The following is an 18,756-nucleotide window of genomic DNA, read 5'->3' as shown; positions in this document are numbered from 1 at the left end:
GTTATTGTTGTTTGACTCTGTCTGTAGTCTATTTAAATGCCTCATCTCTTATGTTTGTCATCCATATGTTTCTTTTTTCTCTCTTTTTTTTTGTGTTTCTTGTGTACTAGGGCTTATTAATTTAATTTTTAAACATTTTATATATTATGATTTACTATATGAGCAATATCACACAGTCGTGCGATATGGCTGTATATCAGCACGGCTGTGATTCGGCCGTAGGTAATCAGCACGGCTACAAGTGTTGTATTGCATTTATGCAACATTTCGACGGCACAAGTAAGTAAATAATTAAGAAATAACAACGAAGTGTCTTTAAAACCCTCTTTTATGCAGAACTACTTCCTTCCGCCACGGATTGACAGTTGGACCAAGCCTCCGTTACTAGTTCTAAAACGTCACTTTAGAACTAGTAACGAAGGAACGTTGAGTCCCTTCATTGAAACTCATTGTATTTTGTACAGTATTAGAGAGAGAGAGAGAGAGAGAGAGATTGTCTGAGCGAGCGTTGCCTGTGTCTGATACAGCATTCATTCTTCAGGTTGATGTCCATAATATTATATCCATTATAAAAATCCATTTGAATGTCTGCTGAAGAAAACGATCTTTATATTTTTTTTTTTACGGTTAAGGGAATTTTCCAAAACAAATGTCCAGTGTTCAATTTAAGTCTCTTGTGACTGACTCATTCACTCATAATTTTTCTGCTATCTAATGGTGTATTAATGTAACTTTCACTCAATTAATATTACACACTAATAGAACCTTTTTTCAATACCAAATACTACATATTATTTATATAAAATAATATTTATTGAACAACAATAATTAAATTAACAACAATAGCCATTATAAATGACAATAGGAAATAAACACAATTGTACAATTCAGTCAAACATACAAAAGCAGTGCTCTACAGGATGCAACTTAAATATAGCCTTAATATTAAAGTATTAAATTTAACATAGCCCAATTCGATTTGCTCAAGAACAAGCAATAGATTAATAAGACCAAAGACTGCCCATTTTATGTACCCAAAATGAATATCTCATGTTTAACCACTATACGAGTCAGCAGCAAATCCCCAAAGCACTGGCTGAGATGAAGCTGTTCTCGGCGGGTACACGAGCACTGAACGGCCGCTTATGGCCTGGAGTTCGCATCTCTGAAAATGTCTAAGCAAATTGTAAAATAGGCGCTATTATTAAATATGAGTCACATATTTCAGGTCTAAACAACTACATTCACGCCAAAAAAACAGTTTGTGGTACAACAAGTGAAGTATTTGTAAAAAATATGGTGTATTTGCTCGGCTGCCATGACAGTCATTTCAAGCGGAGTGACACAAGCGGTGAAAAGATAGGAGTGCTGTTATCACTACAATATTGTACGTCTCTCAGCCAATCAGATTTGAGAACCAGAAAGAATCCAAATATATATATACACGTGTGTGTGTGTGTGTGTGTGTGGGGATTTATGTGGATTTTTTTCACACTCGTGGAATAAGTGTGCCAAAAAAATCAGTGTTTATGTGTTTTAACCACGGATTAACCATACTAATAATAGTAAATTCCCAAATTACAGTGGGATTGTAATTTGCATTGAGTTTATCATAATTGTTTCTCTCTTTATCTCTCATAGGAGGAGGAGGGAAACGGAATGGGCGAAGCAAGAAATGGAAGGAGATGCTCAAACTGCCTCATATCAGTCAATGTGAGGAACTTAGACGTACTATTGGTAAGAGAGATTTATGAAAGAAAGCATTCAGAAATGAGCTTTGGCAGAATATATGTTGTAAGTAGGGCTGTAAAGCAATAAAAAAAATCTAATTAATCAAATTATTCACAACTAACTACATCATTATATGATGAGAAAAAAACATTAATAATTTATTCCCAAATGAAGATAATTCAAAAACATTAGCCTACATTATTGTGGCAAATGTGTAAATAATTGAATAGACATTACAAAACATAGTTTTGAAAGTCAAAATATTGTTTGTTTTATTCTGTATCATTGAACATAAGCCGATCACTGGCCTATACAGGCACGTTGCATGTGGACTCAAAAACATGGTACTTCGAGGTTGAATTGCTCCGATGGTAGGAAAATCCGTCTAAACAGAATTATTTAGATTTGGGTCAGGGGGCGTGATTAATTGCATTCATTTTTTTATCGTATTTAATGTTTTAATTTTTTTATTTAATTTTTAATAATTAATTGCACTAAATTGACAGCCCTAGTTTCAAGGTATTAAAAACATCAATTTGTTTATATTTGTATACAGAAAAACACTCCTAGTCATGCAGGGACCAGGTGCAGTCTGATACCCTCCGATCACATTGATTTTTTTTTTTTTTTTAAATGCTAAATGCTAAAATCAAATTATTCAAGCTAAATCCTCTCTCATTAGTGCTGTTTGATGTTATTTAAGCATTGCCCATCTGGCTGACACATAGAAAACTCTTTTAACATTGCAAATAGCACATATAGGGTCACCTAAAAGCAAATGTATTTCTGTTTTTGTTTTTTTATAAATTTTTTCAATTAATTCAATTCAATTAATTTATTGCATTAATTTAAGTTAAATAATTAGTTACAGATGCCATTGTGCCATATTTGTGATCCATAAGTAATTAATTAACAAAAAGGTTTTTTTACTTGTTGTACCTAGGGCACCTTAAAAATAGTAGTACATATTAAAATATTTATTATAATTTAAAAGGATTGGTTTATTTTGTGGTTCACTAAACAAAGCATTCTTACTAGTGTATTCCTCATTAAAAGGTTTACATGGTTTATATTGTTTCTGTCAGTTATAAATTTATGCTGGTGTGTGGGCAGGTGTGTGTGTGTTTGCGTCAGACAGCTGTAGACCTTGGCTCACTGAGGAAGTCCCGGCTGAGGCTGTTTCCTCTTGGCCCAGAATGCACCAGACCCATAACGTTCCAGAGAGTCGTGCAGCACAAGGGCTCAGCTTTAGCTCTTTGCTCAGCATCACTGTGATTTAGTGTTGTGGCTGTATGCTGAGTTTTGCACTTTTTGTGTGTATATAGAGGAAATATTTCATTAAAGGGGTCATGTCATACATTTAAAACATTTTGTTTTTTCCTTAAGGTCTACAAAAATGTCATTCAAGGGCTTTGCACCTCAATCAGTCAGAATTAGGTTTTTCATGATTTTCCACCCTCTCTAGCACATTCCATGAATGCATTGTGTCCGGTGACTTTATTTATAAATTAGGGGCACAAATTTCATGTTTTATCTGAGATCTATTAGATATGTTGAGAAATTATCTAACATAAAATTAACATTTTATACTTTTAATATTAACAGTATTAACCCCCGGTTTCACAGACAAGGCTTAAGCTAGTCCCAGTCTAAAATGCATGTTTGAACTGAAAGTAATTGTACTGACATATCTTAAAATATGCCAGAGCCATTGTTTTGTCTCAAGATGCACACCAGTTTTTTTTCTAAGGCACATTTATAAAAGCTACTTAAATACATAAACTGTAAAAAAAAATATGGACATAGTGTCCGTGACGTCACCCGTAGATTTCTGAAGGGCATTTTTGAAACCTATAGCTGGCTGTTGCCATCTTGGCAGCGCATCACTGCGCGTCAGTCCCGGATAACAGAAAATGGGCAAAGAGGCGGGACGTGGGTGGAGCTGAGTTGACGTGACGGCAGCAGACAAACGGCTATTGGTGACAGTGGCGGCAGTCCACCTGTCACTCAAGTGGCCGCACCCTTAATTAACTTTAAGGCTTAATATAATTTAAAGTAATAAAAAAATTCACCCCCCTCAGAATGTCATGAAGGGAAAAATTAGCTATATATAGACCAAAACCACAATTTCTGCTGTAAAATTGGGCATTTTAACATGGGGGTCAATGAGATTCTGCTCTCTTTTGGAGCCTGTCCCTAGCGGCCAGTCGATGAACTTGCAGTTTAAGTCACTTCCATATTGGCTTCAAGAGAAACAGGGGAGGTTGCTAAAACATCCTAATTGAACTAAGGCCTAATCCTGGCTTAATCTAAACCTCGTTTGTGAAACCAGGCCTAAAAGTATTTCATTTAAAGGTCCCGTTCTTCGTGATCCCATGTTTCAAACTTTAGTTAGTGTGTAATGTTGTTGTTAGAGTATAAATAAAATCTGTAAAATTTTAAAGCTCAAAGTTCAATGCCAAGCGAGATATTTTATTTAACAGAAGCAGGCCCGGCTCCACGGGGGGGCCAGGGTGGGCCTGGCCCACCCAATCAGAGGCTTGGCCCACCCTGGCCCCACACCACATAACAGCCAATCACAAAATTAGTGTGATATTCAATTCAGCTCCAGACCAAGCGGCAACCTCCCCCTTAGTAGTGCTGCTAAAATATATATTTTTTCTAAACATGTCTCTAAAATATGTTAAACCGTTCAATACCGCTTCTCTACAGTATCCATATGACAGCGAGTTCACGCACATCGCAGCCTCCTGTCACTCACTCAGCGCAGCGGCAGGCCTCGAGACTCTCGTTCGGTCCGGTTGAAGCGTTTTTGTTATAACAACTGATACGACAACTTTAGCATTCATTCATTCAGTGTTTCCCATTAATGACCCTGTGCGCCGCCACCGTTTCATAATGAACCGAAAATTTAAAACATAAATGGTCTCTACATTGTATTTTGCCAATGAACTAAAATCGAAACCGTAATGGCTTTGTGCCTTAATAAAGCACCAAAATATATACAGTGATTAAGTATATACTATTTAGTCTGTTTGTGCTGCGTGTTTTAAAGAGAAGTGCGCACTTTGCTCACACGATCAGCCGGCGATTTGGTGATCAAAATTGATTAGAAATTGGCTACAAACTAGTATTTTAATTTTCCTATACGTTGTGTAAAGTAGCCTAACCAATATATATATATATATATATATATATATATATATATATATATTAGATTGCATTTGTTACAATAGCCTATATGGATATTACTGTCATGTATGTATTATTATTTTATTGTTATAATTGTTTGGCATCCTAAAACACCTAAAACGATGTAGACTTTATATCACAACAAAAAATATGTTTGAACCCTCTTTAATGTCCAGGTACAAGTCAATGTTGTTTTTGGTCAATTTGCACACTGTACATGAGTTGAAGCTCTTAATTTTGAGCTTCCAAAGTGCACCAGATTGATGCATTTAACCTTAAAATGTACAAAATTTTCTTACGGGGGTGCATGCCCCCGGACCCCCCTAGAGGAGGTATTGGACAAAAGTTCTAATTTCATACAGTATAAACAGCTCGTGCAAAAAAATTTAAATAATAAATGTTGCAAATATTATTTGTGTTATCTCACATTATATTTTGTAATGTGATTTTTAAAAATAGTATAATAGTTTATAACAATAACAAACAACCCTAACAATTGCCTTATCTATATCAATAGACATGTGAGATTAAAGCATTAAAGCCCCCCACCAATCCGACCGGCCCACCTGGAATATCATTTGGCCCACCTTTCATCTCATATCTGGAGCCGGGCCTGAACAGAAGTCGCCTACATCGAACGGCCAGTTTGGACTACATCCCTCTACTTCCTTCTTTAATGACGTCACTAAAACAGTTTTTTGACTAACCTCCGCCCACAGGAATACACAAGAGTTGCGTTTGTAGAGTGTGTTTGTCGCCATGTCGTCGAAACGCTGTTATTTTCATCCCGCAGTCCAATCACCGGGTCTGATTCCGGCTCAAATTGATAGGGTAAAATTAAAGACATGTTTACAATAACACTGAGCGCGTGCATCTCCACGTTATGGTAAGAGTCGTGACCTTTCCGGGCAAGGAGCGCTAAGCTGCTGTCGAATCACAACACAGGAACCGCTGGCACAATCAGAACTCGTTACGTATTTCTGAAGGAGGGACTTCATAGAACAAGGAAGTCATCGGCCCGTTTTTATGACAGTGGAAACAGCGGTATACAGATAAGTAAATTATGTGAAAAATACTGTGGTTTTTTTACACGTGAAACATGAACACATGTTATATTGCACACTATAAACACAATCAAAGCTTCAAAAAACACGAAAAATGGGACCTTTAAAAATAGATAAATGTCACATGAGGTTTTTGTTTTCTCTCTTTACTAAGGGGCCGTTCACACAGAACGCGTCTTTGCGTCTAAAAACGCTCAGGAGTGGTTTTAAAAAAAGCGCAGCGTAGAACGCGAGTGTCTCGAGACGCGCTTTTGAGACGTGAGGCAATAACGACAACAACGGAAATAATAGAAATAGGTAAACAGCAGAATTGACAGATATAAGTTTCGACATGGAAAAAAAGAAAATAAGATAATAATGAGCGCCTCCTCCGCCATGTTGCCATCATATAAAACAGTTGTCATGCCAAGTTGCTACTGTAAACAGAAGCTTGCAACGTTCGCCCCGCCTCCGAGTTCTTCTGATTGGTCCACTGTTTTGGAACTGACATTGATGAGCGGCGCTGCATGTAAAAGTTGAAATTCTTTTAACTTGACACGGCGTCTTAAAAACGCGGCGCTCATGTGAGAGGCGCTGCAAAAGACGGGAGACGCGAGCGTAACGGCCATGCACGTCCGTCAAGCGCGTGTTTACATAGAAAAACAATGGGAAAGTAGCGCATTGGAATAGAAAAACGCGTTCTGTGTGAACGGCCCCTTAGTCTGTGTTTCCTTGGTTTCTAGAATGTTCTCTTTTGTTGTCATGGCTGCTCATTGATAGATTGATTTGTTACACCTGCCCCTTGTTTAGCTCTTTAGTTACTGTACTTTTCAGTTACAGCTCTCAGTTTGAGTCATTCTTGTCATCAAGTTAAGTTGGATTGCTATTCTCCTGTGTTCTCCTCTGCTTCCGTGTGTTTGTTGTTTTGGATTGGATTATTAATAAATGTCACATAGATCCTGACTTAACTCTCCTTTGCTGCAACCAACAATGATATCCCTTTTAATAAATAAATCAATGTCATAATATTCACACAATCTGTTAAATAGTGCAGTATTTGATTCAAAAGTAAAAATCTGATTCATTTTCATTTTCAAATCAAGTCCCGCCCTACATTTTTTCTTTAGACTATCGCAACTTCCATTTCATGATAAAGATTATAGATGAGGAAAATCATGTTACGACGATGGGTTTAATCGTCTTTCTCTGTCTCTCTTCTTGTTTATTGCTCTCAGAGAGGGATTACACTAGCCTTTGTGAGAAGCAACCAATCGGTCGTCAGTTGTTTCGGCAGTTCTGTGACACTCAGCCCAAATTACGGCGGTGCATAGAGTTCCAGGATTCTGTGGTATGAAATCTCTGCACAAACATACACATACTCACTCTGCATCTCTCTTTAACCTCTCTATCTTTGTCTTTTTCTCTCAGACTGCCTTTGGCATATGCATTCAACCTGTCTCTATGTCAAAGATGGAATTGCTTCCTCACCTTCTCTTTAATGGAACACATATTTTGTGCACCGTTACTGACTGTCATATGTAGTTTTCGTTAAATTCATTTCAGCATTATTTGTGTGTGTGTTTGTTTAGGCATTGTATCAGTTGGCTCCGGATGAGAAGAGAAGAGACGTTGGTTTAAATATTTTAGACACATATTTTAATAATGGGGTAAATATTTATTCAATGTTTTACTCGCACACATCTGTGCTCATATGCACATGTTCATTGAAAGAATTGCTGAATTATTGATTGAACTTTAAACTTCTCTTTTTTTTAATGACGCCCTATCAACCCCTTTTCCTGTTTTCTCTCCCTCTTTTTCATTCTGTCTTCATGTAGTCGGCAGCTCATCTACCAGAGATCGCTCAGGACGTAGTTGGGGATTGCAGGCAGAAACTGGAACAGAGTCCATGTAAAGAGCTGTTCCAGGAGTGTACCAGGTAATAAGAAAGTTATTTTAAAAGGAGTCAAAGAAGTTCACTTGGCATTCATCTACTGTAGGTAACAGCTATTTTGCAGACAAGTAACACCTATACAAAAACTACATGTATGAAGGTGAAAACTCCAAGACATTTTCTCAAGTCTGATTCAATAATACACTGCCATTCAAAAGTTTGTAGTCTGTAACATTTTTTAATTTTTTTGAAAGAAGTCTCTTATGCTCACTAAGGCTGCATTTATTTGATCAAAAACAGTAATATTATGAAATATTATTACATTATTTAAAATAACTGTTTTCTATTTTAAAGGAACCTATTATGCAAAATTCACTTTAAGCATAAATGTGTCACTAGTGTGTACACAACCACCCTATAATGGTAAAAATCCATGCACTCCTTTTTTTAATATTCCCCATAAATCATAAACAGTTTCTAAAATGAGTCATTCGCATTTTATATACAGCTGCATATAAACATAATAAATAACATAAATAGTCCAGGCCTGGTCCTCTCTCGTCCTTCACTGTAGTCGCTCCTCCTTTTATGCTCCTGGAGCTCCTCCGTGAGAACTTGAAGCCGGTGTGGCGTGCAGGTGATGCTAATTAAAGGCCCCGGTATACTTCAAACGAAATCGAAGAACGAACTGATGTGAAGTTTGTTTTGTGTTCATTTTGGAAGTTCGAAACGGCTTGCCAAAGCGAACTTTCAGGAAAAGTTCGCTCCAGCTGCCAAACACCTTTGTACTACCATTGGTCAGTGACGATAACGTAATAGGAGGTGTGCGCCGAGGCTCCACCTTCAATCGTGTGGAAGTCTTCTCTGACTCATTTCGTGTGTTTGAGCTCGTCGAGGTAAGATCTCCGCAGGTGTAAACATGAACAAACTGGATAGCTACTTTATAGTACAAAATGAAGTTGTGCTTGTAAAAAAAATGAGGCACTAACACTGTTTTTCATGTTTGATACTGTAAAGCTGCTTGATTTTAAGCAATCTATTGAATAAAGTGCTATATGAAGACGTGACGTGATTGTAGTGCTAATTTGCAAAACTCGTGCTAACATACCCATGTTATGATCAGACGCTTTTCTTATGCTTTCTATAATAAATTGCTGTTTTATCATTTTTGTTGTGTTTATTTTGTTACTGAGAAGAAAGTGCACGACACATATTTACATATTCATTTAATGTCTCTCTCAGCAGTGTGGGCGGCGTCAGATGTTCGTTTACAGTATATCGCTGGTCACGCATTTCGAACTTCATTTTACCCCTAAACGAAGAATGAAAAAGAACTTTGTTTGAAGTATACCGGGGCCTTTAACATTCGTGCCACCAGCCTCACTCCGTTCCCACGGCTCTCAGCCACGTCCTGTTTCCCACATATACATATTGACGTCACAATGTAACAGACCCCGCCCATGACTGGTGACGGAATCTGCCTTGGTAGTTTAGATCCTCCCCTGAGTGAGCTGTACACAGTGTGTCATGTTCCCTTTCAATATTAGTATCTGAACGTTGCATGATGACACTATGGGGAAACACCTTTCTCGTAGAATACTGAAGCCTGATTGGCATAATGACATTGCATCTCAATGTCCAATGGTGTTCAAGCACGTAAATTAGCTGTGGAAACGTGCAGTATATACAATACAATAATGTGATATCTATCATCATTTTGCCATAGAGTCATCGGCGAAAAGTTACACGACATCATTTACAACTAAAAACGTAAAACTTTTTATGCGTTTTGGCCATTTGTTTACATGACAACGTGGCCTGACTTCATGATGCACATAATGGCGCTGTCATGGATTTTTTTCTCTGCCATTTGGAGCACAAAAGCTCCAGTCCACATAGAGTGTCCAAATTATTCTTTAAAAAATTACCATGTATTTTACGGAAGTAAATAATGCCTGACTTTTTTTATTTTTGGTTGAACTATTCCTTTAAGTTTATGCAATAGGCTGGTCTATGTGTTAACACGTGCTAATTATTAAGTTTATGTCAAGACTGAAGTGGAACTGAACTCACTTTGTGATCTCAGTTTGTGGTTTTTACTGGTATTAGTGTGAAGACCGTTTGCTGTAGCCACGCTGTTTGTCTGAGTAACATAAACACGTGACTTTAAATCTAAACAGAGTTTTGTATGTTTGTGTTTTGCCTCAGTCAGTCTTTTAGTTCTGTTTAGTTTAAGCTTCCTTTCTGTTTGAGAGGGGGTGAGGTGGAGTACTTTAACCCTTCCTGTTGAATCTCTATGGGCACAGAGTTTGTTAAAGTTTGTGTTCATGTATCTAAGTGTGATAGCGTATGTGTTACATTAGAGGGTAAGATGGCATGAGATGCATGAGAAACATCCGGCTCATCTACAGTCACACTTGTACACGTCATCATTCAAGTTGCTACCGACATGAAGAGGTGCTACTAACTAAGGTCCCATTAGTTAACGTTAATGCATTAACTAACAAAGAACAATACATTTATTACAGTACTTATTCATCTTTGTTGACATTAGATGTTAAATAAATGTTCAAATTAATAATAAATGAAAGTATTTTTCAGTGTTAGGTCTTGTTAACTAATGTAGTTAACTAATGTTAACAAATGGAACCTTATTGTAAAGTACCTCAGTTTTCAAAACATGGCCTCTCAAAACCAAGTTGTTTGTTGAACTGTTTATTTCAATTAACAAGTTCTAGAAGTTCTTGGCAAGACATTGCTAGCAAAATAAATATTTAATTTATTACTGTTTTCAAATCAGTTATTTATTTATTTGAGTAGTTTTTCTGTCATTTAATTACTTGTAGTAATGAATAGCTTGTAGCAACACCCGTACAAAAACAGTATTATGGCAGTACTATGGGACAATGATGTACACCATGTACACCATGGCATTTGTACGTATCTACATTTTCTCAAACATTCCTCCTTTTTTTTTCAGGATAGTTCGTGAATATTTAAGTGGAGGTCCATTCTCAGCATATCAGGAGACAATGTACTTTTCCCGTTTTCTTCAGTGGAAGTGGTTGGAGAGGTGAGTAACATCTCCGTCAGCCTTTGTGATCGGTAGAGCTGTTCAGACTTCCTGTCCAGTCACGACTAATAATTAACACTCTCTAGGGGTGTAACGGTACAGATTACTCACGGTTCGGCTTTTAGAGTCACTGTTTTGGTACTGTTCTGTACATGCTATGTTCATGGGAAAAAGGAAAATAAGAACAAAAAGAATCAAACTACAAGCAACAACACAAATAAATACAATAGAGCAAATATACAAATAAAATGGACAGTGATTTTCAGGTTATTTAACAGTAGTTTTCAAGTCAAATGTAAAATAACATTGCATATACTACATAACATTACATATTGCATATATTCACTGTATAAATTAAATAAAGATTAAAGCTTATTAATCTTTATTTAATTTAAACCTTATAAGTTACAAAAGCTATTCAGCCAAGAGCAGTGAGAGATTTCCTTGTCTTTTGCTTGATTAACATTAAAAACACAGACAGCAGGAATATTAGGCTGCTGTCACTTTAAGACATAATGCACGGATCCAGAATACTGACACTGATACACATGCATTGTCTTTCTTGACTGTTTACGTTCATTGAAGACATAACCTAATATGTTTGCTAGGATACTCACCAGATTTAAGATGGTGCAAGTGCGTGTCGAACCGTGGGTGGAGAACCGTGTGGTTAGATTTTTTATCGAGAACCATTACACCCCTAACACTCACACAACTAAACAATCTTGCTCTAACAAAAGGCCACTTGAAATCATTAATTCTTGGATTTTCATATTTTTACAGTAAAATCTACAAGTTTCCAAGTTTTAACATGACCTTCATACAACAAAACGAAATGTTAGTTTTAATAAAAATCATCCTTAGTTGCAATGCCCATAGTTGAAGAAATGCCCTAATGTTGCACTGTTATGAATCACATTCTATTTCTGAAATGTAGTTTTGTGCAGTGAATTGACTTGAACTGTGTTTTATTTGCAGGCAACCAGTAACCAAAAACACGTTTAGACACTACAGGGTATTGGGCAAGGGCGGATTTGGTGAGGTGAGTAATTTCATTCAGTCACTGTCAGATCAGTTTTTGAGCATTTGACATGACTTATTATATCATAATGTAAAACACATTATGTTAAACACGTCTATTCTTTTGTAATAATTATGTGTGCAGTTTTTATGACATTTTTAATTGAGATTTTCACATTTTTTTAAAAAAATGATTTTGTTACACAGCATGAATATTTAAAGGGATCGTTCACCCAAAAATGAAAATTTGATGTTTATCTGCTTACCCCAAGGGCATCCAAGATGTAGGTGACTTTGTTTCTTCAGTAGAACACAAATGATGATTTTTAACTCCAACCGTTGCGGTCAGTCAGTCATATAATGCATGTCATTGGGAACTTCGTCTATAAGAGTAAAAAAAACATGCACAGACAAATCCAAATGAAACCCTGTGGCTCATGACGACACATTGATGTCCCAAGACACGAAATGATCAGTTTGTGCGAGAAACCGAACAGTATTTATATCATTTTTTACCTCTAATACACCACCAATGTGCAGGGCAGTTGGACATAGTGGTGTTTTAGAGGTAAAAAATGATATAAATACTGTTCGGTTTCTCGCACAAACCGATCGTTTCGTGTCTTAGGACATCAATGTGTCGACATGAGCCACAGGGTTTCATTTGGATTTGTCTGTGCATGTTTTTTTACTCTTATAGACGAAGTTCCCATTGACATGCATTATACGACTGACAGATGGCAACGTTTGGAGTTAAAAATGAACGTTTGTGTTCTACTGAAGAAACAAAGTCACCTATATCTTGGATGACCTGGGGGTAAGCAGATAAACATCAAATTTTCATTTTTGGGTGAACTATCCCTTTAAAGGTGCACTCAGTTATTTTTTGCTAATTGAAAATGTTTTACACATATAGAAATGAATAGTACTTTAGAGAAATAACGTTGACGGGGCTCAACACTGTGGATTTTTCCCTACTTGCCCTGCAAAAATTTTCACTGGCCCCACCCCAAAACTAAATAACTAACTAAATAAAGAAATTAGATGTAAAATAACACAGCATAGTCTTCACTGTATAAATTAAATATAGATTAATTCTTATTAAAGTTACAAAGTTATTCAGTCAAGCAGCAGTGAGTAATTTTTTTTTTTGTCTTTTATTGTTTGATTAACATTAAAAACACAGACAGCAGCAGGAATATTAGGCTGCTGTCACTGTAAGACCTAATGCCTAGATCCCAGCATTTCTCAAATGTTTCTGTTCATTTAAGACATATATGACTATGTTTGCGAGGATACTCACCAAAACGGACATTTTGGCATTAATTTTTTGTTAATTTGTCCATTCAAGTGCAAGCAGATGAGAAAGAGAACTCAATTCAGTATTGGCATGCTGTCAGACACACACACACAGCACTTCTTACAGAGCGCACAAGTACCGAATTAAGTTCTCTTTCGCGTCTTCTTGCGCTTGAATATTTAAATTGGGCAGGACATCGGGCAGTCCTTATTGTTGAGCCCTGATTGAAATAATAATAATATGTACAATAATGTGTGCACCTTTAAGTGAACTGGAAAAGGTGATTAAAAATAATAAATGTCTTTTTCTGTGCCATTTGGCTCTCTTCATCCTCCATCCAACCAGGTTTGTGCCTGCCAGGTTCGTGCCACTGGTAAGATGTACGCCTGTAAAAAGCTGGAGAAGAAACGGGTGAAGAAAAGAAAAGGTGAAGCAATGGCATTAAATGAAAAACGCATTTTAGAAAAAGTTAACAGTAGTTTTGTAGTAAGTACTACTTTCTTTTTATTCCTCATTTTTTACTTTTATCTTAACCTGACGTCTCAGTTGCATGCTGGTCTTGTCTGTATTGTTTGTGCAATAAACGTTTGACTCACTCTCTCTGTGATTCAGTTTTCGTGAGCTTCTCAACAGAGTTTTAGGGAAAATCTGCTATATTTTCCAGCTAAAAGGCCAATCTCAACTTAATTTGCATTTATCATGGGTAGATGAGCTAAATCTTGTTCAGAGTAGTAATTCACAACCAGTTTCTATGAATTGAATCATTTACCTCCTGACTAGCTAAATCACAGAGAGATGGTTTATAACAGCTATTTGGCTGTGGTCCCAAATATCAGCCATAAAAATTCTTTTAATATTTGCTGTGTAAAAAGAAGAATTTTAGTTACTTTCATGGTAAACAGATATTCAAACTAAGCATATATCACCAAGCAGTCCTATAACAATCTTGACATAGTCACAACACACTTTGGAAACATATTCCTGATATGTTGATATTTTCCTGTTATTTATTAATTTTCAGTATTTTCAATATTTTATTGTTACTTTTTTAATAGTACCACTTTTACAGAATGTGTTTAAGCGTCACTTTGTGATGTTTCAAAACAAAAATAGCAGAAACCATTCTACTGTATGAACATTGGTTTCATTTATCCATTCAATAGATTGCTTGCAACATTGTCAACCCACTTTTCCAAGTATTTTTTCCATTCGAGTTTCTCCATTAAAAAATTCTTAAAGCGTTAATTCACCCAAAACTGAGATTTCTGTCATTAATTACTCACCCTCATGTCGTTCCAAACCCATAAGACCTTTGTTCATCTTCAGAACACAAATTAACATATTTTTGAACCACAGAAACCACTGATCTTAACATTATGGCTTTTGATTAAAAGTAAATTAGTATTTGAAAAATGTGAAAAAGGAAGAAAGTACAATACCATGTACTTAAGAATAATTGAATGAACTATTATGTTTTGTTCGGTGTTCTGACATAGAACTCGGAAGCGCTGCACTGTGTTTACTATGTCAACAGCATAGGAGACTGACAGGGAATAGAAGAAATTGTTGAATAAAGTTGTTTTTGTTGTTTTTGTTTTTGCGCACAAAAAGTATTCTTGTCGCTTCGTCACATTAAGGTTGAACCACTGTAGTCACATGGACTATTTTAATGTCTTTACTACCTTTCTGGGCCTTGAAAGTTGCAATGACGTTGCTGATGTGTGGTTCAGAAACCTCTCGGACTTCATCAAAAATATCTTAATTTGAAGATGAACAAAGGTCTTACGGGTTTGGAACGACACGAGGGTGAGTAATTAATGACAAAAATGTAATTTTTGGATGAACTTACCCTTTAAAACAGAGGTCCAAGCTTTGAACCAAACCAGTCCACTCCAAGATGATCTTAACATTATGACTTTTGATTCAAAGTAAAATAATATTTGAAAAATGTGAAAAAGACAGTACAAGACATGTACTTCAGAAGAATTGAATGAGCTATTTTTGTTTTGTTCTAGATTGTTCTTAATTTTTATGTATTATTGCAGTGTTTATTATAAATAATCCGTGCATATCATAAAAATGCCCTCGTAATCCAATGATCCAATCAATTTGATGAACAAAATCAAGTCTCACCATACTTTTTTCTCGTTCAAGTGGCCGTTTTACTCAGATACGTCACAATAGCGAAAGAAAAGACTATCACAACTTCTGTTTCATGTTGAATTTAATGCAATTTAGTTTTAAGTTTTAATAATTTTGTTAAAAATTATTTTTATTTCAGATTTAGTTTTAACTATTTTAGTACTTAAACTTATTTCAGTTAGTAAGTTTTTCAATATTTTTATTTAATTTTATTTCAGCTTTATTTTAATTACCGAAAATGATTTTAAATAGTTTTAGTTTTAGTTAACCCCAAAATGAAAATTCTGTCATTAATTACTCACCCTCATGTCGCTCCAGACTCTTTCGAACAAGTCTCCAAAAGACTTTCGTTCATCTTCGGAACACAATTGAAGATCTTTTTGATGAATTTTGAGAGCTTTCTGTCCCTCCATTGACATCTTTAGCAACTACCACTTTGGTACTTCAAAAATTTCTTAAAGAGATCAGAAAACTAATCAGGTTTTGGGGTGAACTAACCCTTTAACAAATAACATGGAGATGTTAGGCAGAATATTCTGGCTGTTTTTTTTTTTTTTTTTAAATGACTTGATTTGTCAAGCTCCAAAATGACAAAAATGCACTAAAAATAGTGCAACTTGTCTTCTCATGCACATTCAGATATGCACCTCACCATATGTTGCAACAGATTTGATGCCAGTGATCAAACATTAATTTGTTCTCGTCATTAAACTTGAATGTATGTAAACAAAGATTTTTGATTAACAATGAATCACGTTCTGGTCTATTCTTGATATCGTATGGCTTCAGGTGACTTATAATATAGTGCACAGGTCTTATGGACCACTTGATGCTTTTTTGGTCATTATTGTAGCTTGACAGCTCCAGTCTCCATTCACTTTCACTGGAAAGCAACCATAACGTTCTGCAAAGATACTCCTTTTGTGTTCCACAGATGAAAATTACTTGAGGTTAGAATGACACGAGGGCAAGTAAATAATTTTCCTTTTTAGCTGAACTATTCCTTTAAATAACTTGAAGTCTTTTTACATTATCTTTTGGAATTTGGTCACACAGTAAACATTCTAGGACCTCAAAAACGATATTCAAAAGAGAACAGCCAGCCGAACATGTGTACAGACATAGCACATAGTCCCTGCAGTGTAATGTCGGCCTCTGATTCATTCCACTACAGCTGTAGAGCACCTGAGCCTCTGTCCACCCACCCACACACTAACACAAAGCTCGCACAGACACACACATACACATACACATACAGGTGAGTTGTGCTTAGCATTGCAGCTAGTGCAAGTGTCTTTTAGGTATGTAAAGTACATCTAAATTTAAAAGAAAAATGTTGTGTGTGTATGTGTGCACAAGAGTATGCATGCGTGTGTGCGCGTCTTTGTCCGCATTCATGCTACAGGCAGGAACGATTGCTCCTCATGAACTACTTCACAAATGAGAACATCTCTGTTGCCTAGCAACGCTGACCAAACAGCAGCTTTTTAGAGAGCAGAGTCAAGTGCTCTAAACCCTAAACCCACACACACACACACACTCTCTCTCTTTCTCTTTCTCTCTCTTTCTCTCTCTCTCTCCAGCCCCAGAGTTCATTCAGTATGTATAAACAGACTCATGTTTAAAAGTTGGGGACGACGAGTAAACTCCAACAGTATAAAGTGACATAATGCCGTGACTAATTTGAGCTGTGTGTGACGGGAAACGGCTTTTATTCTATTCACTGTTTCTCTGACTGTCACCCTGCTGTTAATCTGTAAACTTTAAGCAGTAAGATTATATATTATTATCATATGATTATACAGTTAAACCAAAAATTATTCAGACATTTTTGATATTTTTGATATATTTTTACTAGTGGGTGTAGGACACTATAGTTCATTAATGTAGTGAGGATAACAAAATAAAGTAAACTGTGACATATTATACCCAAAAATTCTTCATACAGTGGACTACTAGTAAAATTGATAGAAATTTAAAACCAAAAATGATTTGACCTGACCATGTTTTGCTTAAGTGTTATCTGACATAATTAAGATTATTTGTTTCTAAAACAGTTTAACTCTGAGATCTTGTCATATTTTATTATAATTTTTTTAAACTATAGTGAATAAAACTGCATTAATGAATGAAATGTTCAAGGTGTCTGAATAAATTTTGGTTTGACTGTATATAGATATTTTATATATTGTTCAGATTTTTTGTATTTTTTATATATTTGATAAAGAAATACAGTAAATATATAAAAAAGTCATTTTTTTTATAATATGACAATATATTTAAAATTATTTAAAATTGTCTTATTACAAAATAATGTGTGTATATAATCAAAAAATACACTAAAAACAGTCTGTATATTTTTTTATAATTTATTTATAAATGTTAGAAATGTTATTTATCTTGTTAGAAACAGAAAGCTTCATACAATTAAAGTTTTTCCCCATAATAATCCTTTCACACTGAAATAATTAAACATAAAAAAAATATTAAGACAACAATGACAATAGTAATAATAATAAAAAAATAAAATAAAATAAAAAATGGTAAGTAAACTTTAAATAATGTACTATTTTACAAATTAACAATATTACTGTAGGAAAAATAAATTAATTAAAATAATAACAATTAAATAAAAATAAATAATAATACAATTCAAATCTCTAACATATTGGTGACTGTGCATAATTATAAAACCAAACAACAATGGTGATCATGTTTAAACCAATCAAGATTTATTATTATTGTGAAAACTGATAAATTTTTAGTTTTTCTTTTCTTTTTTTTCTGATGAATAGAAAGTTCAAAACAGCGTATATCTAAATTAGAAACCTTTTGTAACATAATAAATGTCTTTACTGTCATTTTTGGTCAATTTAATGCATCATTTCTAAATAAAGGTATGAATTTCTTTAAAGAAAAAAATTACTGACTTAACTTTAGCATTGTGGAGTGTGTGTGTGTGTGTGTGTATATATATGTGTGTGTATGTATGTGTATATATATATATATATATATATATATATATATATATCATCATACTGTATGATCAACCAAATTCATTCTGTATACATTCTGTACAGTATTTACATTGTAGTCCAAAGTAGTTGGTAATACCAAGGTACAACGGATCCTGTGGTATACCATCTGTAAAAAATGGTAGTGTAATAGCCAACGAGATCTATTTTTGATGTTATTGGGGTATTTGAGAAGTCATTTATTTCTTTCAAATTTAAAATCAGCATTATTTACATGATAAATGACCTGATTGCTTTACATTGTAGTTTGTAAACACTCAGATTGGCTTCCATTGGAGTTATATTTTGTGTAATAATAATTGTGTAAAGGGTCCTTTGACTGTCCT

At 35.1% G+C, this 18,756-nt stretch overlaps 1 protein-coding gene across 2 annotated transcripts in view; it reads left to right on the top strand.

Annotated features, from left to right (window-relative positions):
- grk4 (G protein-coupled receptor kinase 4) overlaps positions 1–18,756 on the top strand; it is a 39,308-nt gene that overhangs the window by 8,991 nt on the left and 11,561 nt on the right. For both annotated transcript variants that reach the window (XM_048197284.1, XM_048197283.1), the window contains exons 2-8: positions 1,642–1,737; positions 7,202–7,314; positions 7,556–7,633; positions 7,805–7,905; positions 10,841–10,933; positions 11,912–11,975; positions 13,599–13,739. In XM_048197284.1, the coding sequence (XP_048053241.1) occupies positions 1,642–1,737; positions 7,202–7,314; positions 7,556–7,633; positions 7,805–7,905; positions 10,841–10,933; positions 11,912–11,975; positions 13,599–13,739 (686 nt within the window). The remainder of the gene's footprint in view (positions 1–1,641; positions 1,738–7,201; positions 7,315–7,555; positions 7,634–7,804; positions 7,906–10,840; positions 10,934–11,911; positions 11,976–13,598; positions 13,740–18,756) is intronic.

The sequence above is a fragment of the Megalobrama amblycephala genome, linkage group LG7 (assembly GCF_018812025.1).
Source record: "Megalobrama amblycephala isolate DHTTF-2021 linkage group LG7, ASM1881202v1, whole genome shotgun sequence".
NCBI lineage: Eukaryota > Metazoa > Chordata > Actinopteri > Cypriniformes > Xenocyprididae > Megalobrama > Megalobrama amblycephala.
Note: the sequence above shows the minus strand (reverse complement) of the source record. Positions and strands in the feature narration are given on the sequence as shown.